At 45.8% G+C, this 26886-nt stretch overlaps 2 protein-coding genes across 22 annotated transcripts in view; one reads left to right on the top strand and one right to left on the bottom strand.

Annotated features, from left to right (window-relative positions):
- The first annotated feature begins 414 nt into the window (after window positions 1-414).
- Zdhhc23 (zDHHC palmitoyltransferase 23) lies at window positions 415-15414 on the top strand. 8 transcript variants are annotated; one of them, XM_034515628.2, is made up of 5 exons: window positions 415-621; window positions 1160-1329; window positions 6175-6885; window positions 8710-8868; window positions 10731-15414. In XM_034515628.2, exons 2-5 carry the CDS (start codon window positions 1187-1189, stop codon window positions 10996-10998), a joined length of 1281 nt encoding a protein of 426 aa, XP_034371519.1. In that variant the 5' UTR covers window positions 415-621; window positions 1160-1186; the 3' UTR covers window positions 10999-15414. The 8 variants fall into 8 exon arrangements, with proteins under 8 accessions (XP_034371519.1, XP_034371518.1, XP_034371520.1 ...); XM_034515627.2 differs by having other exon boundaries at window positions 417-621; window positions 8701-8868; XM_034515629.2 differs by having other exon boundaries at window positions 491-621; window positions 1061-1329; window positions 8812-8868.
- A 1353-nt stretch (window positions 15415-16767) lies between these two features.
- Ccdc191 (coiled-coil domain containing 191) overlaps window positions 16768-26886 on the bottom strand; it is a 66971-nt gene continuing 56852 nt past the window's right edge. For 9 of the 14 annotated variants that reach the window (XM_034515623.2, XM_076942962.1, XM_076942958.1 and 6 more), the window contains 4 exons: window positions 23435-23578; window positions 21011-21163; window positions 20259-20404; window positions 16768-17199 (listed from right to left, as the gene is read on the bottom strand). In XM_034515623.2, coding sequence (XP_034371514.2) covers window positions 17055-17199; window positions 20259-20404; window positions 21011-21163; window positions 23435-23578 — 588 coding nt within the window. In that variant the 3' untranslated portion in view covers window positions 16768-17054. Of the gene's footprint in view, window positions 17200-20258; window positions 20405-21010; window positions 21164-23412; window positions 23579-24044; window positions 24155-26886 lie in introns of those variants that run through there. The other 5 variants (XR_013113586.1, XR_013113584.1, XM_076942964.1 and 2 more) reach the window with 3 other exon arrangements.

Here is a 26886-nt window from a genome sequence, read left to right as displayed (position 1 = left end):
GTGCTGCAAGAGGATTCTCTTGGGCAATTTCATTGCAAATGCGCAGACTACTGAATCAAAAGTACCACAGAGGCCTGGCTGGAAGGCAGCCCCAACCTCCAGGACTCTCGAGCGTGAACAAGTTGGATAAGCCGGGCTTGGGAGCTACAGCGGGGCCTCAGGGGAAGGTGGGCGACTCGTGGGGTGGCACCCGGGAACGCGGCGACGGCGCGGATCGAACCCAACGCCTGTTGCCGGCGCCGGAGGACAGCAGGCGGCCGGCGAACTCAGGCGGCGCGCGGACGCCCGGGTGCGATCCGGCACCCTGGCAGCACCCCGAGGGCCCCGGCGCAGGTGCAGGGTGGCCCGGCCGGAGCGCGGCGGGGGAGGGGCCTCGTGGGCTGGCGGCGCACGTGCGGGCGGCGGGATCCCGGCGCCGGGGGCGGGGCACCCGGAAGCGCGCGCCGACCTGCGGAGCGGGGACCGGGGGCGACTGGCTTGCTCGGCAGGCGCGCGCACCGGCGGTGCTCACAGGTGGGCGACTCCGCCCGGCACGCCCGAGCCCGCCGTGCAGGGTCGGAGACGCAGCCGCGCCCAGGGGAGCCGGTCCTCCTCCAAGTCCCCGCCTCTGTCGGAGGGCAGGTAACTTCCCCGCCAAGGTCATTCTCCAGGCCGGCCCACGCCCTCGGAGCGGCGGGTTCCGAGTGGGCTGGACGGGCGACCTCCGGGCTGCTGGGGCTCCTGGCATCCCCCGGCCGGTGGGTGGTTGCAGCGCTGCAGCGCCAGGGTGTCGCTGTCTGCACCTGCGAGGGTGAGTTTCCACGGCGCGCAGCCTTGGGGTGGGGACCGCCCGGCCCTTCCCGCAGGTGAACTGGGCCGCCCCAGCTCTGCTGTCCCGGGCCGCGTGGTCGGCTGTCGCCATGGGAACGGCTGGTACCCAGATGTTGCTAGCCTAGCTGGGAAGGGGAGGAGGAGATGCTTGGAGCCCCAGAAGTCAAGGAGCCCCCTGTCAGGCCACGCGGAGCCCGAAAAGCCTGATGAAAACAGGACCCCTCCCCCCTTTTCATTTTGTATTGCTCAGACGTTGGCGTTAATGAGAAGCGAAGATGTGTTTACAGGATGTGAGTTGAGTTCTTGCCACCTTTACCTTCTGAGACCTTCTTATGCCTCATGGTGACAGGTACAAATCTTTACACCAAAGGGCAACATGAAGCCAGTAAAAAAAAAGAAAAACGAAGAACCTGAGTTGGAACCCCTGTGCTGTTGTGAGTACATAGATCGAAATGGGGAAAAGAACCACGTGGCTGCCTGTTTGTGTGATTGTCAAGACCTCGATGAAGGCTGTGACAGGTAAGCTTTCAGTTTCCAGATGCTGACCCCACTGGTTCTATTGAGACCTACATATATTCTTTCAGGTTTGCGGGCCAGAATGCTGAGGTTTGCTCTTGCTTTTCCAACGGATCTAAAATAGAGAATTGTTTTTGCTGTCAGGTGTGAGAATTTTATAAAAACGAGTTACGTAGCAGCCTACAGCTGTGCAGTTCAGTTCATGAGGACTTCACCAGTTTCCATTTTAAACGGTGATGTTGGGGGATACTAGGCAGATTACATGTATTAAAGAACAAAATCCAGCACAGACTGCAAGTTTAAATGAACACTCCAGAAAGTTCTTATATTCTTGGTGATCTTAGTAGATCTTAGTAGAGCCCATGCATGGGGTCGTTCTCACTTGGTCACTTGGGCCTTGGAGGTGAACGATAGCTTTTCTGCTCTCAGCTCACCCCTTACTTCCTGGGAGAGAGGCCATGTACACCCTGTAAAAAGTGACTGTTCTTAATGTGAGCAACAAACACCGCCCTGATTGTAACATTGTCTTATCTCTGGCCTTTACTTTCACCACAACCTCAGCGATGGGAATTGCTATCTAAAAAGTTTTTAGCATCAGTTAAAAATATTTTGTATCAAGCAGCAATAAAGTGGTTTTAGCTATTTTCCTAAATATATATTTTTAAATGTCTACTTATGGAAGGCATAATGTGAGAGGAAGAGGGATGTTGGAGACAAGCTTTTCCCAGAAACTGCCCTTTTGGTTGCAAAGTCACTGTGACTTCAGATTGATAATCAGGCCAAGAAAAGCTTTGCATGGGGACCACTGCAGTCTTCTGTCACACTTGACTCTTAAAGCCCATAACCTCATTGTTCTTTGTCTTTTTCTATAGCATTTCTTTTTAAATAGGTAGCCTTAAATACAGCTTCTTTAGACTTAGTCTAAAATCCATACTGAGAAAAATAGAGCACTTGGTGCTAAGAAATGGAGACAGGATGCCATTTCCATAATGGCTGTCACCCAGGACTGCGTTTTTGCCATTAAAATGGCTAACTCTTCCTCTCTACTAGCCCTTGGGGCCTGGGGTGTCCTGAGTTCTCTCCTCTGCTCTGTCTTTTTTCCTAGAGACAGACTTCCCTGTTCCCACAACCTCTGCTGCTCTGTGACTTCAGGTGAAATCTCTCATTCACTTTAAGGCGTGTCCGGCCTAAAAAAAAAAAAATTGTCTCAAGTTATTTTTGCTTAAACTACCTTTTCTTTCTTGCCTGTCTTAGTCCACTTAGGCTGCTGCAACAAAATACTTCAGAGTGGGTACATTACAAGTGATAGAAGTGGACTGCCTGCCTACGGTTCTGGAGGTGGAGAAACCCAAAGGCAAAGTGCTGGCAGATTTACTATCTAATGTGACCCCTCTTCCCTGTGGCTGGCACCCGCTCACTGCATCCCCACTTGGCAGAATGGATGAATGCCCGACCTTCCTTGGTCTTCTTTCATGTGGATGTTAAGCTCATTCATGCTCTAATCTGTTGACCTCACGCTTCCAAGAGCTCCACCTCTGAATAAGATTGCATTGAGGGTTAGGTTTGGAGTAAATGAATTTTAGCCACAAATATTGGATCCTTAGCAGTCTAGTTCTTCCCCATCCAAAGAATGACTTCACATGCAAAATACACCCTGTACCTCCCAACAACTTCCAATATTTAATTGTTCAAGTGTCAACACAGACATCTTAAGTCTCCAGAGTGGTCTAGGTGGCATCATCTAAATCAGAAATGGGTGAAACCCATGAAGGACTCTGCATGAGTTTCTCTGCATAGCCGTGGGCCTGTAGCTAGCAGGCTGTGGGCCGAAGAGAGGCTAAGAGTGCTTCTTGCTCTTGCAGAGGACCAGGGTTCAATTCCCAATACCCATTTGATATCTTATAGCTGCCTGTAGTTCCAGTCCTAAGGGATCTGACATGGTCCTCTGACCTCAGTGGGTACAAGGCACATACGTGATGGCACATACACATACGTGTAGGCAAAACACTCGTACATGTAAAGTAATAAAAAGTAAAGAAGAAATAACAGACTGTGAACTTTTCAAAACACAATAGTGGGGCATTCATTGGAAGACATTTCCCATGGCCGGAAAGAGAAATGAGAGAGAAAAGGAATGACAGGTCCCACTCCCACGGGACAAATGACATTTGTGATGTAAATATTCTACCTTCCAGACATGCTGAGCTGAGGGCTTGAAAGCTCATGGGTTGGAGTCTTGTGCCTGCACAGAGCTTGTGGGTAGCTGGGCCCACCATCCTGGGTCTTGGTGGGTTCTTCCCCTACAGCTTTGCTAGGCACTGTCTGGTGATGCTCTCTGCAGTGGTCCCATACCCATCAGTACACAAGACAGTATCCTCATGAGGGCTCTGTGGAACTTCTGGGCCTCAGCCTTGATGTTCTCTGGGACATTCTTTGACATCCACATGGATACAGTAATGTCGCCACAGCTCTTGTATTCTGCAGAGCTGCAGAACTAGGAACATATGATGCCACCCACATCTACTACTGAAGCCCTTGGGAGTAGTGGCCTCAGTAGCCTACACTGCACCTGGCATTATGGAACCATACCTGGGGTTTCTGTGGGACAATGAATGTGGGGAGCAGAGATTTGATGTGGTACTAGGAAGTTTCATGGGTGTTCTGAGCCGTTTTCTGTAAAACCATGCTGCCGTTAAGGCCCAAGCATTCTAGGCTTCTGCCTGGAGCACAGCCCCACTCAGAGCTTTAAGGGTCATCTGCCCATTGTCTTGATATGTACCACAGGGCTCATCCATACTGATCTCTGATGCTGTCTCCTACACTGGCTTTCAGTTACTGTAAAAACAGGTTAAGAAGGCCAAGAACTTTCCAGAGCTTCAAGTTATGTTTCCCCTTTGGTTATACATTTTTTTTTTCCTTTAAAGTCACTGTATGTGTGTTACATGTATGTGTATGTGCACATGTGTGCTCCTGGTGGACAGTGTTTGATGTCAGGTGTCTTTCTGAATAGTTTCTCTGCCTTATTTGTTGAGATAGTGCCTCTCACTGAACCTAGAGCTCCTCTATTGGCCAGACTAGCTGACCAGAAAGTTCCAGGAATCCCCCTGTCTGTCTGTCTGCTCCCCCACTCCCCACAGCACTAGACTATAAGCTCATACTGCCCACTTTTCTATTTTTAGTAATGCATGTGCTGTGCATACATGTGTGTTCTGTGGCTTTGATATGTCAGTCAGAGGACAACTTGCCGGTCAGTTCTCTCCTTCCAACATGTGGCCCATGAGGATTGAACGCAGGCCATCAGCCATGGTCAAAAGTACCTTTCTTTATCCACAGAGTCAACCTTGCTAGCCTCATGTCCAAATTTTCACCTGGGTACAGAGGATCCAAATTCATTCCTCTTGCTGTCAGGGCAAGTACTTTGCCAACTGAGCCATCATCCTAGGCCCTAGAGTAGTAGTAGTTGTTGTTGTTGTTGTTACTGTTATTTTATTGTTTGTATGTGTAGTTGTGTATAGGCCAGAGATGTGTCAGCTGCCTTATGCAATAGATCCCCACCCTAATTTTTGAGTCAGGGTTTCTTTGCTGAATCTGGAGCTCACGGACTGAGTAGACTGGCTGGCCAGTAAGCTCTGGGGAGCCACTGCTCCCTCCCCAGTGCTGGGATCACACATGCTTATCACTGCACCTGCCTTTTTACATGGATGCTGGAAATCTAGACTCACGTCCTCAGGTTTGTCCAGCGAGCATTTGCCCACCAGGCTTTTCTCCAGCCCCTCCTTTCTTTACTCCCACTGGAGCATGGGTTCACGAGAAGCTGTGCAACGCCCCAACACTTTGATGAGAGATTTCTTGTATTAATACTTGGTTCCATTGCTCCTCAATCCTACCTTCTAAAGAACACTAGGACGTGACCACAGTTCAACTACCTGCTTCTGCTTCATAAATGGTGTTCCCTGCTACATCTCTGTGTGGTGGAAGAGTTTATAGGCTCCTGGGGCCTCTTTTATAAAGACCCTAATCTCATTTCTGAGGATTCTCCTGTGATACGTGACCAAATCACCTCTTACAAGACCACACTCCCAAAGCCTCACTATATTGTTTGTTCTAACCCTGAATTGCTGGGCTCAGGCATCCTCCTGCCTCAGGCCTTCTGTGAATGAAGGTGTGTGTTACCTCATGCAGCAGCTTCATCTCTTACTGCTTAGGTGTTGAGGATTCAGTTTTAAAATTGGAACACTCAAATAGCAGTGTGCCTCCCTGCAAAGTCAGCAGACCCCATTCTGTGTAGTCATCGGACTTATTTTAGTTTGTTCTTCATTTTTGCTCAAGCAGACTCCTGTCTAGAACAGCCTGGTTCACTCCCAGGGCCCAGGACAGGCTTTGAATACATCTACCTCTCTTTGGTGAGACACTCCCTTCCTTTGCTAACTGACCATCAAGGTTAAGTACAGACCACACCTTCCCACTAAGCACCTTTGATGTCTGTCCCCTGAGCTTAAGACTTCCTTAGAAGACCATTACCACTTACCTAATGCCTTTTGAATTCTCACTGTCAAGATTTTTTTTTTAAGATTCATTTGAGTGTACACCACTCAGGTCTAGACATTTGTATGGAATATGTATATATATATCTGTGTATTTAAGGAAGATTGCTGATACCTAACATGTATAAGCATTATCTTCCTATTTTAAAAAAGTGATACATGAATCTTTCAGATTGTGTATTGAGGGAATAAAATGTTGGCTTTTGGTGTCTTATCGTTTATGCTGCTGTTTGACATCTGGGCCCCCTAGGTTTTTTATTCACCAAATCCACGCGAAGCACATTCTTCTGTTCTCTCTGAATAGATGGCTTACCTGTAAAGCACTTCGGCCGGAGACTTGCGAAAGAATCACGGATACAATTTCTGATCGCCTCCGAATTCCTTGGCTCAGAGGAGCCAAAAAAGTTAATATCAGCATTGTCCCTCCACTTGTGCTTTTGCCGGTTTTCCTTCACGTGGCTTCCTGGCACTTCCTGCTGGGGGTGGTGGTTCTGACCTCCCTTCCTATGCTGGCACTCTGGTACTACTACCTCACTCACAGAAGGAAAGAACAGACGCTGTTTTTCCTGAGCCTTGGACTGTTCTCACTGGGCTACATGTACTATGTGTTCCTGCGGGAAGTGGTCCCCCAAGGGCATGTAGGGCCTACTCAGCTGGCCCTTCTCACCTTCGGGTTATTTCTGATACTCTTAGCCTTGTACCGAGCCAAGAAGAATCCAGGCTACCTCAGCAACCCAGCATGCAATGACAAATCCCCAAGCAACAGCCAAATAGAATGCCCGGTCAAAAAAGGGCAGGAGAAGACCAAAGGGTTCCCTGGCATAGATACCTCTGGGAGCCTCAACAACCGCACACTGAAGGACGATGTTAAGGGCTCCTCCAGGGTGGGGCTTGACAGCCCTGCCAAATTGAAGGAAGACTGGTGTGCCAAATGCCAGCTGGTACGACCCGCCCGGGCATGGCATTGCCGGATATGCGGTATCTGTGTAAGGAGAATGGATCATCATTGTGTCTGGTATGTTGGAAAAAATCCGGATTCCCAGAAACTAAATCCATATCCTACCCATTTTGATCTTCTTTTGTGGTGTCCTAAAATGTCTTTTCCCCAGTTTTACACCTTGTAGATATTTGTAGGCTGTGAGGATGGTTCCCACTTAGTCATCGGGCTTTTGAGTCTCACAGATTTAGTGCCTTCAGTCATTTCCTGAAGGAGATTAGCAGAAAAACTTTGGGAGGATTTTTTCCCCCTTCCTTTGTTTTTCTTTCCTATCTCTTTTTTCCCTTCCAATTGCCCTTTAATTGATTTTTAAAATGTTTTTAGTCAGGAGCTGTGGAGATGGCTCCCTTGGTAAAATGCTTGCTTTGCAAGTGAGAGGACCTGAGGTCTCTCCTCTACACTTTCCTCCAAAGGCCACGTGCTTGTTATCCCAGTACTGGGAAGGCAGAGACGGGAGCATCATTGGAGCTTGCTGGCCATTCCATCTAGAAAATTAGCAAGTTGCTGGTTCAGTGGGAGACCCTGACTAAAAAAACATACGGTAGAGAATGAGGAAGACACCAACACCAAACAAACCTCTGTTTCCACATGCAAGTATACACACGCATGCTCACCTACACACACACACACACACACACACACACACACACACACACACACGACTCTTCTCTGGCTGTATATCCTTAACCATTTTAATCCCTGTAGCCAGGGATTTCCACTCATCATAGTGCAGTGGAGGCCCTGTATTGTTGTTACCTGGCAGGAGATGGGCTTTGTTTTGTACCTTCCAGCCTGCTAGTGACAAAGTCTATCAGGCCCATACCATATAAGGTGCAGCATCTATAACTTCACTGAGTGGCTGAGCTGAAGGAGTGTTAGCACTCAGCTGGGAAGACTGGAAGTGACTGGGCTGCAGTCATTGCTCTCAGGGCTGTGCCGGCTACTGATCTATATTAGATCTGACAAGAACGGGCGGGAGTGAGATTGTAGGAGGTCCCTGGAGGTTCTTGGAATGGCTCTCAAGGGCATGGCCCTAAGACAGGGGCAGCGTTTCTGGGACTTGTCTTTCCCTGTAAAGGGGTGTTTTCAGTTTTAGATGTGCACTTCTTTGCCTCTGTCATTTACTCCTATTGTGTACATGGTGAGCATGGTGGCCCATTTCCAAATGCTTGCTTGTGGAGTCTGACAGCCTGTCCCATGGGGAACCTCTGACCACTGAGCATTTTGAGGTGCTTCATAGAGGCCGTGACACAGGCTGTTTCTTACCTGGCCTGCCTCCTAATACCTTGTTTGCCACACTGCACCAAGGCTTTCAGTGCTTCTGAGCCCTTTGTTGCTCTCTCATACATACTAAACAGTTTCCTATCTTGTGCGGGTATTTCTGACTGGACTTTCCTCATGGCTGGGTAATAGACCTCACTTACTAAGATTTTGGGACAGGGGTGTAGCCCAATGATAAGTGTGTTTGCTTACACTCACGGTGAGCCAGGCTCCATCCTTAGCACTACATAAAACCCCACATATGCAAATACATTGCATGTGTCCAAGCTCAATATCTATATGGATAGATTTGCTAGCTGTGTTCTGCTTTGTTATAGTTCCAGCTTTAAACCAAGTGTTAATGGTTCTACCCTCACAGAAAATGTGAGACGGCCACGCAGTAGACAGGTTTTTGTCTCCCTAAAACTAAATGCAAATTATAATGGTTTACTGTTTCATAACTGAAGTTCTTACTGTTCGTATTTTAAAGGCTTTCTTGTATATCATGTGAGTTACAGGAGACATTCTCAAACAAATGTATTTGGTCCCCCCCCCCCCCCTTGCTGTTTTGAGGATAAATAGCTGCGTCGGAGAATCTAACCATCAAGCATTCATCCTTGCCCTTTCCACCTTCTTGCTCACTTCGGTTTATGGAATATCGCTGACCCTGAACACCATTTGTAGGGATAGAAGCCTCTTCACAGCCCTCTTCTACTGTCCTGGAGTTTACTCTAACTACAGGTAGGTGGCACAACCTCTGTTAAGAGGGCCAGTGACAAAGTAATAAGTGTTGCCAGAAACAGGGAACTTATTTGCTTTTAAGTTAAGTTAGCAGTTCTCAATCAAAACCTAGGACAGACTTTGGGGATGGTGGGCATCCCTAAAACTGCCAACCAAAAAGTGTGGTGATTATGGGTGAACTTCCAGGGTAATATCAGAAGCATCATTGATGGCACACACCTTTAATCATAGCGCTTGATGTGTGGAGGCAGGTGAAGAGGGCAGCCTGTTCTACAAAACAAGCAAGGACTACATAGAGGGACCCTGTCTCAACAAACAAGGCGTGGCTTTATCAGGGACTCCCACAGCTGAGAAACTTATTTGTGCCTGAGGTCACAGTGTGCTCCTTTTGAGAGGTGTTCCTATCTGTGTAGCCTTCTTTTCTCTAAGCTCTCATGGTTTGTTCTCATTTTTATTTTTTTTAATTCAGTGCTCATGATTACTGTGTTATCTAGGTCAAGATTTCTGAGGCATCATTAGGTAGGAACCATTTATAAACTGTTCAGATGCCATTCAGTGTTGTAAGTGGGGCTCCTCTGTGTTGGTCTTGCCACTCCATCCCCACACACTGAGGGCGTTCACACCACTCCTACCCTTACAGAGCAGGAGTGCCCTTGCCAACCTCCATGCCACACACCAAGGGCCCCACCACTCCCAGAGTGCTTCCTGTCCATTTTTTATGTTCTTCACTCAGCGTGGGGGCTCCGTGGTCTCTGGTTTGGTTCTCGTGTTTCCTCTCACTCTTAGTTCTCAGAGCCAGTTCTGCTTTTGCTACCAGACACCCCCGGGTGGTGTTAGTTCCTAGTAGTCTAGATCTGGACATTATAGTTATTTTGGAGCGACAATTAGCCCTCCCTTCTTGGAGTAACTTTCTTCTCTAGACATATGGAAAGTCACCATGAATTCCTTGGCCGTCACGAGGGTAAGAACGTTGTAATGCAGAATGTCTGTGTCCTTGGTGAGCTGACTCAAGGGAATAGATGCCCAGTGCCATCACTGTGTCTCACCTCATCTGTGTAGTGGTTCCTGTCACCTCAGCTTTATGGAGAAGTTTTGGGTTGTCATCTGTGAGCTCCTGTTGAGCTTTACAATTGAAGAGTCTCTGTGTGTCTTTTTCCAGCTAATTCTTCAAGTGTGTATGCCCCTCCCCACAGTTCATGAATGAGCCCGGAAGATGTTTTCCTGCCCTGTGTGATTTTGTTTGAAATGTTAGGTTCCTACAGATATTTTTTATTTTTGAAAATTTTTATGTAATTTACATGTATGTGAATGTATGCCAAGTGTGTGTGACTTCTCCCAGAGGCCAGAAGGAGGCATCTGATGGGGCATCTGATCCTTATTAATGGAGTGCTAACACACTAGGGTGCTAGGAACTGACCTCAGGACCCTACATGTGTAAAAGGCTGTTGATATTGAGAGCTATCCTCTGTGCTCAGTCAGCACTAGGTTGCAGACATAACAGTAGCCCTGTTCTTAGGTTTCCATGTACCACTTCTTAGAGGACACCAATAATGACTTCCTGGAAACTGTTTCCTCCTGAGTTAGCTACAAATTAGGAATTGCTCCCTCATTCAACAAACCAGTGCTGAATACTCTGATGCTTGTGAGGTATGATATAAGACATCCTTCGCTAAATGTCACATGATAGGAAATCATGTACTGACAATCTGAAGGAGAAATGAAGGGCTTTGGCATTTTGAGGACACTAAGATATCGTTTAGCAGGGGTGGAGGTGGGGTGGGTGAGAGGTGGGGGGACTGGAGAGGATGTTCAAGTCTTTACTGATGAGTACAAAACGTTCAGAAAGGCCCCTTTCTCCACAGCTCAGCCCTGTCCTTCACCTGTGTGTGGTACTCTGTGATCATCACAGGGGGCATGGCCTACATCTTCCTCATCCAGCTGATAAACATTAGCTACAACGTGACAGAGAGGGAGGTGCAGCAGGCCCTTCGGCAGAAGACGGGGCGCCGGCTCCTCTGCGGCCTCATCGTGGACACAGGCCAGTACAACAGGGGCTTCCTGCGTAACTGGCTCCAGTTCTCCACCCTAGGCTCCCACACAGTCCACACCCCTGCCGAGGACATTGTCTGAAGTGCCTTCCGTGCGGCTCAGCGGGACATTCCTCTCTGTCCTTTCCATTTCACATGTCAGTGTCCATGCAGGATTCATCTGCACCGCCCATTTCTCAGAGGTACTGGAGGGCTATGCTCAGGTTTGGCGAGAGGACTGAAGAGAGGTAATTGGAGTTTAGTACTGAAGCAGAGAGATAGAGCCATTCCTTTCTGTCACCTTGCTGACTCGGGCACCAGAAGCTGCAGAGCGGCTGTGGATCGCACAAACCATTCATACGAGCAAGAACGTTAGTTAGAACTAGGAGCATTCCTAGCCCTCCTTTCAATTCTTAATAGCCATATGACCCTCGGTAGAGTCACTTCCCAAGTCTCAGGTTCATCTGTATGGGGGCTTCTGCTGCCTGGCTACCTCACGGAGCAGCCATGATGGCCACCTGAGGAGGGATGCGGAAGCACTCCAGTCCAGCCCAAGCACTCAGAGGAATCAGGCATTAGGAAATCAGGACTGAAGCAGATTGCCTGTAGCTCAGAACATTGAAGCCAATACTATTAATTAAGACAATCAGTTTCTACAGTTATGGAAATTCTCCATGGTAGACCTTGTTCTTGCAGGTTAGCAACCACAAGAGGGCCAATGCTAGTCATCTAGTCTTGAGAAGGACAGCCGAGGAAAATAATTATCTGTGCAGTGTGTAGTGGGCAGAAATTTAGGTGACAAATATATTTGTTAATGTATCATTTTATATTTATTATAATTCTAACAAATTTTCCCCTCCTTTCACGTCTTACCTGGGTGAGGCGCTGGCGCACTGGTGATGGTGACTGTCCTCTGAGAACATTTTCCCCCTTTTGTGGCTGTAGAGGTTGATTAATATCAAGGGCTTGATTTTTTATTATTTTCGTGTATTTCCAGTGCTGTAGGTTTACAGCACTAAATGGGAACATGAGCCTGGCATGAACGCTCTGGGTTGACTGACACCTTCCCATATCCACATGGCTGCTCACCCGTCCTCCCGAGGAACACGCCTCTCTTTAGGAGACAACAGGGTACACGCGCTTCCCAGCACGGGACAGAATACTGCCTTCCAGCTCTTCCCCAGCACTGACTGACATTGTTACTTTGTGTCTCAGAACTGAAACTTGGGGAGACTGCAGAATGGGCCCTCTTTCTGCCACAGAAACGGGAGATCCATGAGGAAAACTCCATCTTGAAGCATTTGCTTTTTACACGTGCACTGTTTCTGGGATCCCAAAGATAATTTATGAGACCTTAACTTTTCCTTAGCCTTGTTGCTTCATAGAGGGACCAGTGCTTTGTGGTATTGTGTTGTTGTTTGCTGTCGTGTACCTGCCTGCTTGTACGCACTGAGGAAATGCCCCTGCTTCTTGGGTTAGTCTGCTCTTTTCTCTGAGAGCAACCCCAAGACTTTCCATTAACCAGGGCTCTTCTGAAGACGGGTACCACATTTTCATCCAGGTTTGTCATTGCTCTCCCCAGAGATGTATTGTTTAATAAATAATAGACTCCATATTCCACCGGGTAAGCCAGAGAGTGAGCCTGGGGATGTTTGCTGGCTGCAATTTCTACGGCGATGCCTGTCCCTGGCACGGAGTCAAACATTCATTTAGAATGGAAGTTGGCTTGGATACAACTAATTTGTGTCTTTGTGGGTTTTAGGTATGAGAGATGGTAGTAATGTCAAAGAGAGAGTGTATGTGGGCAGAAAATGGTAGTTTTCATGTCTCTTGAATGCCAGGTATGTAGCCAACTCTGAATGCCTAGCTGCTATGAAGACTTAAAGAAATCAGATAGCCAGTACATGTGCTGCTGCGTCTTCAGCAGTAGAGCACTCAGGATATGAAGGTGATCACCAAGACCCAGCATTGGGAGAAGCAGGAATGAGCACCATCTTTCTCAGACCTTGCCACTCAGTTCCCCTCACACGGATAGGGACTCCTTGTTGGCTCTGTGGCTCACTGGAATTAAGAAGCTGGAATTTCTTTTCTTTTTAGATTTTATTTTGCGTGCATGTGTGTGTGTGTGTGTGTGTGTGTGTACGTGTACGTGTACGTGTACGTGTACATGTACAGGGGAGGCCAGAAGAGCTCCCCTGGAACTGGAGTTACTGGCAGCCATGAGCCAGCTGTCACAGGCGCTGAGAACTAAACTTGGGGCCTCTGGAAGAGCAACACTGCTCCTAACTGCTGAGCCATCTTTCCAGCCTCCAAAGCTCTAGAGAGTTCTAGAGAACTCTGGAGGTTTGCAGAACGAAGCTCAAACCTGTAAGAAGATCCTTGCTTTGTGGATCTTCAGTCCGCTCACTCGTCCTCCCCCAACCCCCACACCACCCCCTATATCTCACTAGGAGAGAAGAACAGGGTACATTCGCTTCCCAGCACTGAACAGAATACTTCCTTCCAGCTCTTCTCCAGTACTGACATCATTCCTTTGAAACCTGGGGAGACTGCAGAATGGGCCCTCTTTCTGCCATAGAAACGGGAGATCTGTGAGGAAAGCTCCACCTTGAAGCTTTTGTCTTTTACACATGCACTGTTTCTGGGATCTCAAAGATAATTTGTGAGACCTTAACTTGACCTTGTTGCTTCATAGAGGGAAGTGGGAAATGTACACTCAGCTTTTTGCAGTTCATTTCTAAGAGACAGCAAATCAGAGGCTGTCTACAGTCGGACCTTTGTGTTTTCTTAGGATCTTAAGTTGTTTGTGGGATTTTGGCATTCTACACACAGTAAAAGATTTAATTGGAGTCTTCAAAAAGACAAGGCCTTTGTGAGTGGGTTGTCCCAAGCATCCATGGATAGCCAGCAGTCCCTTGATGGTGGGAGCAAGTACTCTCCACAAAAGTGACTCCAGATCCTAAGCAGGTCCTCTTGTAAAGGATCAGAACAGGGAGGGATCTTCAGAGAAGCTCAGATGTAGGATGTTACTACCACACCATTGTGTATATTCCTAGGAAACAGGACTGAGCCTGCTTTTGAAAAACTCAAGGAAAAACACTAAGGATCAAGACTGGATTGAAGGAGGAATCCCTTCCTTGGTAGAAATGTGTCTTAGGAGCTTGCAAAGTACTGTGTAGGTCCCTCACTGCCTTGTTGGCAGGCCACTCTGACACTGCTAAAACGAAGCCTTAAATGTGTTTTGGGGACAGTGCTGTCTGCTCCCTCAGCCACATAGTTGCTAGGATATTGTAAATCTCTGCTCTCCAAGCGGCATTTTCCTCTGATGAATGCATTGACTGTCATCCACTGTACTGCCTGCCTAGAAGGAAAACTGCTGCAAACTCTGTCTTACACAATACTCCTTGGTACTCTAATATTTTTAGCAAGAGAAAACTTTGTATTCTAGAACTTCCCACTGCCAGAAAACACAATGCCAGTAAGAGTCTATGTAATACTGATATCTGCCTAACAGACTTCCTTCTTTTGGGTAGGACATCAGATTTTTATTATAAAGCTCAATTGACAGAAGTACAAACCTGTAGAAGCACAGCTTTAACCATGAAGTGTAATAAAAGCAATGCTCCCTGTACTCACTCATTTCTTAAACTAGCCCAGTAGGTTTCTGTGACGCAACTTCCTGTTAGCCATATTTTGGTACCCTGCCTTTCGAAAAGGAGCCTTCTTGAACAAGCAGTGGGTTCGAGTGCTGGTGGCACCTGTTTGGAGCTTGGTTTGCTCAGCAGAAGTTTGCCAAGTGAACTGTTTCATGTTAAACACGCAGAGGCCGTGAGGTGAGACCGAAAGCCATGAACACCAAATGAAACTCAGTGAGATTCATCTGACTGTTCTGAAGTGGCCAAACTGAGTCCTGATGCTGATGGACAGCTGTCTGAACGTGAGCTGGCTCCGAGCATTTCCCTGTAGGAACAGCAGGCTCAACGGGTAGCAGAGCATGTGGCTCTCTCCACCTTGGGCTTGTGATTTATAAGAACTGGAGATGTCCTGGTGTCACTTTTCACCTTTAAAAATCCATATTTAAAAGGCAAAGCTTTAAACCCAGTCTGCTCTAATGATACAAATAAAAGTTGTTTAGGCAGAACCACGGACAAAATGCCATGTCAGAGCTGCAAGCTCATGCATGCTGCCAGAGGCTGGGTGATCTGATGATTTGGTATTTCTTTGGGGGCTTTTCATTTGATCCAATTTCTGCATCAGATGCATTTGATGGTAGACTAGGTGGATCCCAGGAATGGCTTTAATATTAAATTCAATATTTAATATAGATGGCCCAACAATAGGAGGCTGAGGGTTGGACTGTACTCTTTTTTTGTCTCTGAATCTACATGTTAGCACCTCAGACTCAGATGCAAGGCCTCCCTTTAAAATGGAAATTTTACAAACTACTACTGTTTGTGCAGAATAATGTCCTGTGACCATGCTGTTTAAAAGGAAAATAAAGTGCTTTCTTTTATGAAAAGTCTGTGATTGTTGGTGTGTCCTGAAAGCGGTTTTACCTTAAGAAATCCCCATGCTCTGAGCTATGGGGCCTCCTGGCCGCCTCCTGGTCATCTCCATCCAGTGGCCTCTGAAGACCCTAAACGTCCTCCTCCTCTTTTCCTCCCTGGGTTTGTTTATTCAGGTGCTAATTAACAGCAGTGTTACAGATTATGTCTTCACTATGACCTATCTAGAGTTTGGTCTCTTCAAATGGGTCTGTAAGCTGGTATTGTCCAAGTGGCCCAGTCAACATTATGTGTCCCAAGGAAGCAATTTCTGGTTGACATTTGGGTGAAGCAAAGATAAAGTTTAAGATAGAAAACTTGATTTTTAATATGACTTATTTAGGACATGTTTACTTAAAAAATTCAGCCTTATCTCTAGGCTTGGCATTAAATGAATATTTGTGTGTGGTTTTGATTTTTTTTTTTAGTGTTAATGGCCAATATTTTATAAGTGTACTATAATTAAGTATAAACAGTGGGTTAGATGGAGTGAAATTAAATATGAATTTAGTTCCATTTTCTTGTGGCCATTTGTCTTTGAAACACTTGTGTTTTAGCCAGCAGTCATATGGTATTAAAGAAAAAGGTGTGTGGGCTGCAGTTCTGCTCAGCTCTGGCGGTTTCTTGTCTCATGAGAAAATGACCAGAGCTGCTGCATGGCCTGCCGCTGGGGTGGCTGAGGAAGTCTGCTGGATCGAGCACATTCACTCAACAGTTTTATTTTATCAGGTCAGATGTGCTGGGCTATGAGGTGCTTTCTCATTTTACTGTGTGCATTTGTGGACTATTTGAATTTGTCACAATAAAGATAAGTTTTATAATGAAAAAATTCCTAGCAGATGATTCTGTGTAAAAGTTCACAGAAGGGAACATTTGATCAATCTTTACAGAATCCTAAATATTAGAACATTCTTTGAATTCAGTGTAAGTTGCCAGGCCAAGCAGACAAAGCAGATGGATTACTTAGAAGCTTAGTTGGGAACATGGTGAGGCATTTTGATGAGGGACTGCGTGGTCCTTGCTGGAGCTGTTATGAGCTGTTGGTTTCCTTGGTGTCTATCAAGTACCTGGCTGTCCTCGTTGCTCTAAGATCAGGATAAGCTGCTGCAGTCTGCTGCAGCTGTGCAAAGTACCTCTAATCATGTTCTGCCATTGGGTGGAGTGGACCCTGTTGGGTACCTGTCACTCATGCAGTGGTCACAGAACACTGGCTACCCATGCCCTCTTTCTAAGTCGTCACTGCTCTCTGTTTCTACCCAGTGTTACCCTCATAGCAGCTCACAGTAAGTGAAAAGGACACCCTCTCCTAAGTCCAGGCAGGCAAACACTCATCCTTTCCAAGTTTATTATGCTAAGAATATATAAAATACACTCAATGGTGGTGCCCCAGACTGCGCCTTTGGATGACCCACTGTGACAGACATTACAACAGATGCCTAGCAACCCAGGAGAGATCAAGATGGAAGAACAAATCCCAAGATAATTCCCCTGGCCTATGACACATCCAGAAAGTAAGCCAGGCTCAGCTGGGTGTGTGAGTGGAGATAGTCTGCACACATCCAGGCACCAAAGGCTTCCTTTGGCAGACAAGCATGTAGCTACTGGTATGCAGCCGTCACGATGGCGTCAGCATCTGGAAGTCTGGAAGGATTTCGGCAACCTTCCGGCGGAGTTGGTCTCGCCGTTCCTCTTTCACTCTTTCTTCTTTGGTAAGTTTTACAAATGCCTTCCATGTCTCCAGTGTGACCCTGAGAATCTTCCTTTAAGGGGAAAAGGGAGAGGGGAAATCGGTGGGAAGTGTGACAGCACAAGTGCTACTAAAAAAAATGGATGAGGTGAGTGTGGTGAGTGATGCTACATGGACTCCAAAGCTAGTCTGCTCAGAGCCTGTATACCAACCAACCAGGGCCAGGAATTAAGGTAGGCTTGGGCAGGCAGCTGTCAAGGTAAAGCTACTGACTGACTGATTATGTCATCCAGGCTGTGGTGTTTCCAGTGTAACACCTGACTGCAAGCTCATCCCCAACTACAACAGAAAGGATCTAGAATTTTAGTTGAGAAAAAACCATGCTAATGGCAAGGGTTGGAAGATGGTGTTTGGGGTTGTGTGCTGAAACAGAGTGCGGTCTGTGGGAAGCGTATCCAGAGAGCAGTGGGGATGCCGGGGGAGGCCTAACAGTCTCTGCCCAGTGCGACAGCTAGCCTTTCAGAGTCAGTGTATGGGAAGGGACGGTGGTGGAGAAACACAGGCGTCGGCCTGTCTCGGGGAGGAATATCTGAGGTGTTGAAATGCACTACTGAACAGAAGTGGCTATTCCTGAAGAGGGAAGTCCTTGAGTAAAGGTCAAGAGTCACTCTTAGCATAGCAGAGTCGTATCGTTACAGGTTGGAACACAAGCACAGGTTGCTGAGGCTTTTTGTAAAACTAGAGGCAGTGATGATACTTGCTCTGGCCTCTTAATCAGCTAACAAGGCCCAAGAATTCACCTCGGTCATTACTGATTTTATGGCTGTTGGCCAGTTGATGTTTTGGATGATGCCGACTTCTGTTAAGTGGAACTGCCTCACTGCATTGACTTCTCTCCACTCAGCCCACCACCGAGAGCTCCCTGTGGTCATCTCTAGGGCCCGCTCCCAGGCTTGAGGATGTATCTCTCTCACCTGCTATGTACAGCTCCTCTCTCCTCACTATACTCCAGGCGTTCTGGCTCCTCCTATTCTACTCTGAAATCTCTGCTAGCTCTAAGGAAATAAGTAGAGTAACGAAATGAATAGACACAATCTGGTCAGTGGGCAACATGGGCAGAGCTTATCAGTGTGAAGGATGAGACTGTTTGCCTCTGAGGAGCATAGACAGAGGAAGCAGGAACAAAGTGGGGAAAGACAGCGTCCCAGCAGAGTGTCCACCAGAGCAGCTGGACTTCCTCTCTTATTATCTCAGAGTTCCTACAGTTCAAACTCTAAAAGGAACACTATCTTGCTATTGTATCTTTTAGCTTATAAACAGTGAATTAGGAAAATGAGCAGGGAGATGGATGCAGGAGTGGGGTGATTTACAGCAAGCAAACCCAGTGTGGGGCCAGCGAGCTGCCTGTGTGTTATATGTACATGGGGTGTACGCTGTTCCCTTGTCAAAAAATGAATTCATGCTATCGCTCTCCCAGGGTTGTTGCAGTGACCATAGTCATGCTTTGTGTTCTAAAAGCCTCAGATGAATCCTCAGGCTGGAGCGGCAGACCACTGAGGCACATAGGAGGAGGCTGACTTCACGATGGCATGAACGTCAGAACACAGCAGTTAGGAGGTGGGCTGGGTACTGCATTAACACCGGTTCCTTGTTCCTGTTCTCCGCAGCCCAGAAGGCAAAATCTGTTCTTACTCATTTTAAAGTTTTTCTTTAATTCTAAAAATTTTGTCTCTTATTATTGTGTGTGTGTGTGTTGTGTGTATGACATGAGCATGTACACGCCACAGTGTGAGTATGGAGGTTAGAGGACGCACACTGAACTGGGGTCCTCAGGTTTCGTGGCAGGCACCTTTACCCACTAGAATGTCACCGGCCCTGTGATGAGGAGGTTCAAGAGGTTATGAATGCAGAGTCATTAGGTACTGTGTCCTCGCCTTCCTCTAAAGCAGATGCATTTTATTCAAAGGCACGTCCCCTAAATATTATCACTATTGCGTAGTTAATCTCTATTTACACCAAATTATAATACACTTGTTGGTCTATTCCCAGACCACTGATTTCCAATGCCTATAAATTAAGAACGAACAGTTCTTGCTAGGAGTGGCCACAGGGGTGTAACAAAGTGTGCAAGAGATGCTCATACACAGCCAAAACAAAGAATCCAAAACTGAATACCAGGCAGGGAGGAGAGGGCGGCCGCACAGCTCGGAGCTGTCGCTTGCTGCATGCACCCACTACATAGCCGCTTCCCGGGAGTGACGCCTGGCCGTCAGAAGGGGTTGTTCCGGTCTACTCTCATAGCATTTCTGTGCAGACGCTGAGGGGAGTTCTAACGTCAGAGAGCAAGCATACACTTGCTTATATTTGTGTGGATTACATTATTTCTCAACAAATCAGACCTAAGTGTATTTTCAACATTAATAATAGGTCATCTATACACAGAATTCAAAACAAGGAAAGAAAACCATATGGTAGTATTGACAGCTTAGGAGGAGAGCAGGGGAATGCTCACAGTACAGATCAGAAGATTTATTTACCTGCAGGAGGGGCTTGTGACTGGGAAGGAGTGGCCTGTGGGACAGTGATACTCTACTTTGACTTCAGTTGTGGTGACATGGGTGTCTAGTAATAACTAGCGATATTTGTATGGTTTAAGCACTTTAAAATTTTGTGCTAAGTTTCATAATGTTTAAAAATATCAAACTTAAAAAAATAAAACTCTGGCTTAAGGGTACTTGTTGCTCAGCACCCACAGGAGGTTCATAACCACCTCTAACTCAGTTCCAGGGGCTCCTATGCCATCTTTTGACTTTCATGGGCACCAGGCATGCCTGTGACAACAGTTTTAGAGAACAGAAGCCATGTGACTGCTGAGGACCACACTTGCTTAGGCATGTTTCATGGATGTCACACTTGGTCCCTGCAGCCACTGTGAGGTGGACAGGCCAGGCTTCCTCGTCTTACAGCTAGGTGCTTTCCTGAGCTGCTGCTACCCCTTGTCCATCGGGGGAGTTGGGATTCCCACCTGTCTCTGAGGGCCGGGCTCTCCTAGCCACCACTTTCCTTCTTCACTGTGCAAGCAGGAGGTGTTCCAGGCAGTGGGGGAGTCAGTTTCGTGAGAGCCACCCTTACCTGTCACAGTGTTCTGTGGCAACCTTAAGCTTTCTCTGGGAATCCATCTTCAGCTCCCTGACAGTGGTAAGCCAGGTCTTGAAAATCTTCTTCTGCAGTAAGCAGGCACAGAGGTTCCTGACTTCTTTCTCTAGATCACTGACATACTAGTGGGTGAAGACATGATAGAAATGAGACAAATGATATCAGTAGACACGTAGAATAAGTTAAAAACAAATGAGAAAATGCAGAAACAGAAACAAACAAAGCAAAATAAAAAAGGATGCAAAGGGCTGAAAGAGGACAATGAGGTGACCAAGTCAACGACATCCTCTGTAATTTACTGACAGTAATAGGTGGATGATTGACAGGGGAGCTTCCAAAATCGCCTAAGTACTGTGAGACAAAAAAACAAGGAAGAATAAGAAACAAAAGCTGAAGGACTCACTCATTCTAACACACACACAGACACACACCCTCACTCTATGGGGACATGTGCTGGAGACTTTATACTACCCAAGGTTGACAATATTTCAAAGGAATGAACTGGACTCATGGCTCTGTGTTCTTGAAAAACTAAAGTGGGTGTACCATTATCAAGCCATTCAACTTGTTTTTTTTTTTTTTAATGGAGAGTTGAGAAGAGAGGTATATTTATTTAGTTTTGATTTTCTGAGAGAAGGTCTCAGCTTCCCAAGTGCTGAGACCATGGGTAAATGTCATCACATGTGGCTCGAGGAGATGCATTTAAAGTACTTTCCCTCTGTCCTTACCTGGAACCAGCTTCGGATGACTCTCCTATACAACAGTTGGGAGTAAAATTGATCAGCCTTGGCTGTCTTCATAGCCAGACTTTCCTGGCTATACTGGAACCAGCTGATCAGGCATTTTCTTTGTAAAGCCAAAGAGTGATACTCTTCTGCTATCTGGAAAATTTTTTAATGAAAAGTGGAACTTATTCCTTAAATTTTAAATCACTTAAGAAGACATAGATAGCTAGGAAAATGATACTACATATCAGGTTTAGACAGCCACTAGACAAGAATAATCGAGTACCCTATAGTCTGTGATCTAAAAGACAGAGTACCAGCCTGTTCTGTGGAGGTCATGGATGTTCTTTCAGTGCTGACTCCCTGGACGTCATAGACTGGCTGGTTATGGAATAAGCAGCTTTCAATCCATCCCTTCATGTCCACTAACCTTTGGACTGGGTGGTTGGCAGTGCTCTCAGTTTGCTCTGCTGGAACTTGGACAGCAATTCCATAATAGACAGCTCTTTATTGTATACTTAACCACTGTCTAATTGAGGAAATGCCAATACTTTCAATTAGTTTGTAGAATGAACTGTCACCATGATTGAAATTTAGACATTATCAATAAACCACAAAACCACTGATACAAAAATAATATGATGAATATTTTAATATCTTACCAATTTAAGTAGCTGAAAGTATCATCCAAAATAAATACAACTCAGTTTTTATGTATGAAAGAGACGGTTGTGTCCCTCAACAGATAGAAAAAAAGACCTTCTTACTGCAGTCCTTTCTAGAACAGTGACACATTTCTCTAGGTCTCATCTAACCACCCATCACTGTGAACATGCTGCACCCTAGATCTCCTGCTAGTTATATTTACTGGCCAGAGCAGCCATCACATGGGGCTCTGTGACACATAAAACCTGGCAGCCAAAGGCAGAATAACATTCCATCTGTTTAAACGTCTTGACCGTTTATTTGAATGTTCTATGCACTGGGTAAATTTGTTAGGGTAATGTGAGACATTTCATCGGTGTTAGATTTCAGGGATCCCGTGGCAGAGCAGATTGGTGCTCTCTATAATAGCATTATGTACTCTCTGCAACGTGACTTCACAGCACCACCCAATGGAGTAGATGGAGCCTTCTCCCTTCTTAGTGCCCTTGAGCCCGGCCTTAGGGTCACTCTGCTCAGTGAAATATTAGTGGGCAGTGTTAGCCAGTTAGCTTATCAGCCCAGACAACACTGGGAACGAGCCTTCACCTCGTAATGAGCAGCATTTGGAAACCAAGGCCTTGAGCTATGGGGCTCATTACTTCTCAAAAGAATGGGATCTGAATATGGCTTCAGTCCTGGGAGGAGACATGACATTCCAAATGGCCAGAATAAAAAGTTATCTCTAATTTGTTTTATTTGTATTATGTGTCATTATATGTTCATGCCCACAGAAGAAACTATTAGATTCCTTGGAGCCTGAAGAAACAGCCCGTTGACAGCCACTCAAAGGTGCTAGGAAATGAACTCTGGTTCTCAGCAAGAAGATCAAGGACTCAACCAGTGAGCCTCCTCTCAGACCTGATAACCATCTTCTAAACCTCACAGATGACTGTCTACGTGGAGGCTTTCTAATGAAGATACACATTGCCTTCTCTTAGTTGAGTTATCCAACTGGGTGTGTCACAACTGGACAGACCATGTCCCTCAGGAAAAGCTGCTGTTTCTAGACATGTTAGGCATAGAATGCTTGCCTTACATGTGAAGTGGGACAGTGTGGTCTCTTGTTCACTGCAGTGCCACCCCTTGGGGGTGTCCTTCACTTTATTCTGCAATCAACTTTGCCTACGCTGTACTCAAGACTCTATTTTGGATGGAGATCACAAAGACCCGGGAGGCAGGACTCAGAGCAGGGTGGTGGACAGCAGAGGCTGACAGAGGGCTTATGTAATTTGGCTTTCATACCTGTTAGCTAATTGCTAGGTAGGAGGAACAACCTGAGCAGCTCTGAAACCAACAAGGAGGGCTGGGGAGAGGCTGGGAGCAAAGCTCCAAGTGGCCTGCAGACTCCGGAGAGATGAGGAGTGCGTTGTAATACACTGAAATTCTGGGTTTGTCTATGAACTTTATCATAGCAGAGACCAGCCATGCTTATTACTTTCTCTCTGCTAGAAACCATGGTAAGATTGAGTCACCTCTATTCCTCTTATAGTGGCGATCTCTAATAAAATCATTCTAGTTTCCAAAACCTGTTAAATTACAAGTATTTAGATAATCAAACCTAGACTCTTACTCAAAACAAAAACATACATACTCCAGGCAGTTATATTGTTCTGGCTTTTAAACTCACTAAGTTCCCCTCACTCTAAAGCCTGACTGGCTGTTCATGCTATCCGAGAAAGCCAACTTTCTGATTTGGGGCTGATACCAAGATGGTGACATCACCTCAATGTTTTGCTTGCTTTGCATTCTCAGTCTCTTCCAGGGCTCCAGACCTTTTTTCCTTAGCAAGATCTTTTCATAGTGACCTTTGGCTACTGCTTCCAACTCTTGATTTCTTTTAATTCTCTTCTGTTTTTCTAGTTCTTTCTGAGGGGGGAAAAAGAAGCAAAAATTCCATGATTAAAAAAACCCAAAGAATTTCACTTTAAAAAAGAACAAAATTAACATCTAACAGTTAAATAATATGCTAATAATTATAATTAAACTCTGGAATATTTTTTAAAAGATTTGCTAAGAGGGTCAGAGAATGTTGGTCACAAGCCCTACATCAATCAAAGCTATGTATTCTTGGGTTTATCCAATATTGTTTACAGAAATGAACTACCACGTTCCTCATTACTAAAAAGTCAAAATGTCTAGTCAAAGGAGAAATCAGGAAGCCTTTCCTTATCATTAAAGAAAGAGCAGTAATGCAAACCTTCATTAGGATTATAATGCAAAGCCTTATATATAAATAATGATGGTCAAATGACAAGAAACTCCACTGGAAGTCTAGAAGAATATTCTTACCACTGAGTTATTTTTCTTTCCTAAGCGAACAGATGTAAGCTGAGAGTATCATCACTGAGCAGCCTTCTGTCCTGTGCAGCAAGATTAACTGGCCTGGGGGTTCCCCGAGAAAGAAGGCTCTGTGCGCTTCTCACAGAAGAAAGACATGCACTCCTGAGTGGTGTGGCCAGGAAAGATGATAGGAACTCAACAGTCTACCTTACACATACCATTATCTAGTTCTGCCTTTTAGTACAAGCAGTCTGTAATAAAGGTAGGACAGAAAAGTCTACTGAAATGTAGTGAGTGCAGCAGATACAGCTTTAAAAGCAGACTGCAGACTGCTCTCACAGTGGTGGTCACCTGTGGGGCAGAAACATAACAATATTCAAATTTCTTTTTCATTCTCTAATTTCATGTCATGAAAAGGGCAGTGGTGACATGGTTGATTCTGCAAGCTACTTTATGTGTCTGAGCCTTTGAGAGAAAGACAGACAGACACACACACACACACACACAGAGAGAGAGAGAGAGAGAGAGAGAGAGAGAGAGAGAGAGAGAGAGACAGAGAGAGAGAGAGAGAGAGAGAGAGAGAGAGAGACAGAGACAGACAGAGACAGACACAGAGACAGACACAGAGACACAGAAACAAAAGATGAGAATACATCTAACAGGAAAGGGAGACTGTTCTTATCTTCCAATGCAATTACCTATCTTTGTACAAGTTCCTGAAAATGAAATGCCTACATTCTTCAGAGAATTACATGACAATATCCTTTATAATCTTTATTTCAGATACTTGAGAACCTTCTTGAATGGGATGGCAGACATGAAAACTGTAGATAAGCATTGCTCCCTGAGTAGTAAAAGGAGGGTAAAGAATGGACGAGGAGACAGAACCGGGTTCTTTTCACATGCAGTGCTTTGTCCCTTCCTCAGCGGCAGCCTGCAGGCAGACTGAGAGCCTGATTCAACCCTTTGGAGAAGCCCTGGCTCAGTCTAAAGAACCTGCCTGCTCACACTCACAATTGACTTATTTTCCACTTCCTTGTACAGGAAGTGAATGGCAGCTGTATCCACTCAGCTGACATGGTATGATTCTGTTTTGAAAAAGCATTTATATTGGGGATTTACACAGTGAGGTTTCAAAGAGCAAATAGTTCCCTCAGGTTAAAAACTGATATTAAATATGGCTTTCTCTTCTGATTTAAATTATATTTTGCATAATTACAAAGGACATATAACACCAAGATCTCATCTAAATGTTTAACTGTATCAGCCACTATGTTTTGAGAGAAAGATTAAGGTTTAAAAGTATGTTAAGGGAAGTATACGACACTCAACTCTATTTTAACATTAATTTCTCCGTTACTGCTGGATCCTGGAAGTCAAAATAGAAACACACTAGTAAATGCTAATTAAAAATAAAAGCAAATAAAACCAAAAGCAACTAACTACCAGCAAAAACCCCCTTTGCTCCACTGGACCCTATGTTCCTCTATTCCTCACCAAGTCTCAGCCCACTGGACAGTGGCTGCTTTCCTAGGCCGCCACAGAAAGCACCATTGTCCAGGTCCTGAGTGATGCCCCTGTGTCCAAGTTAAAGAGTCACTTGTCTCCTTCAGAGCTGGGCTCAGGCACACGGTGCTGTGTCCACCATCATTCCTCCCCCAACACAAACACTTCTCACACTGTTCTAATTTTAGGTTCTCCTAGGTCCTCTTCCTCTGGAAAAATATTCATACATCTTAGGCTGTGGCCCTGTAGTCATCTCTGCCCCCCCCCCCCCCCCCCCGAGGTGAAGGGTTGATTCTAGTCACTTCCAGATCACCAAAAACATTGGCATATTTGGATCCTATAGATTCCACATTCTGGTCTTGGTATACAAGCTTCTCTATCCAGCTGCGTGCACCTAACAGGCTATTTGACACGTATATATGTGTCCTGTGGGGACCTCCCTTGTACCAAGCGCTCAGAAAGGTTTTTTGTACCTTGCTTCTCACAGTATTCTCCCGGTCTACCTCTTTGATGTTGACTGACTCTTTTTCCAAACTAACACAGATGGGTTCTCAAGACAGAGATGCTGTCTGTCTTCACTGTTCTGTTCCAACGCCCAGAGCAGACTGGCACAGAAGTAGATATTTCACAGGTGTTTACCCTTCAAGCTAATATGTTTACTAAACATGGAAAACGTAATTTTTGGTGATTAAATTACCCTTTTCAATAACAGATTTCAATTTCCCAGTAGTTCAAAGTATATTTATAAGCTGGGTGTAGTGGTGCCCACCTTAAATCTCAGCACATGGGAGGTAGAGGCAGATGGCTCTCTGGAAGTTCAAAGCCAGCCTAGTCTACAAAGTGGGTTCCAGGCCATCAAAAAACCCAACCTCCCCCAAAGCATATTTATATGGCTCTAGAGCCACTGCTTGATAAACAGTAGTAGAAAACATGCACCCAATGGAAAAAAAATAGGACTTTATGAGGTTTTTATTTTTAGGTCATGTGAGACCTGTGAATGGCACTCTTATTTGCCACAGTTGGTGTACTTTTCTGTCAGGATCATAGGGACATGAAGCTGTAGCCATCCCCTTACCCCATAACCTTTCTCCTGAATGTGGAAGACCACTTTATCATGGGCTTTTTCCCTGAAGACTTTCTTTGTCCTAAAACTTTATATTACATGTTGTCTTGATCAGTCAACTTGACAGTAGCTACAGTTAGTGAAGAGGCCTCCATCAGATTGTCTGTAGGTAAGTCAGTGGGACATTGTCTTGATTGGATGTGGGAGGGCCCAGCTCCCGGTGGGCAGTACTACCCCAGGGCAGGTGGTCCTGGGTGGTATATAAGAAAGCAGGCTGAGCAAGCCATCAGGAACAAGCCAGTAGGTAGCAGACCTCCCTTGTCTC

Source organism: Arvicanthis niloticus, chromosome 12 (genome assembly GCF_011762505.2).
Source record: "Arvicanthis niloticus isolate mArvNil1 chromosome 12, mArvNil1.pat.X, whole genome shotgun sequence".
Taxonomy (NCBI): domain Eukaryota; kingdom Metazoa; phylum Chordata; class Mammalia; order Rodentia; family Muridae; genus Arvicanthis; species Arvicanthis niloticus.
This window is presented reverse-complemented; position numbering and strand designations above follow the sequence as displayed.

What these genes read in the sequence shown, in the direction of transcription:
- Zdhhc23 (XM_034515627.2), top strand. Translation starts at nt 1,187, where the DNA reads ATGAAGCCAGTAAAAAAAAAGAAAAACGAAGAACCTGAGTTGGAACCC. An exon ending in ATGGATCATCATTGTGTCTG is followed by an intron (nt 6,886 to 8,700) that starts GTATGTTGGAAA and finishes TGCTGTTTTGAG; the next exon opens with GATAAATAGCTGCGTCGGAG. An exon ending in GGAGTTTACTCTAACTACAG is followed by an intron (nt 8,869 to 10,730) that starts GTAGGTGGCACA and finishes CTTTCTCCACAG; the next exon opens with CTCAGCCCTGTCCTTCACCT.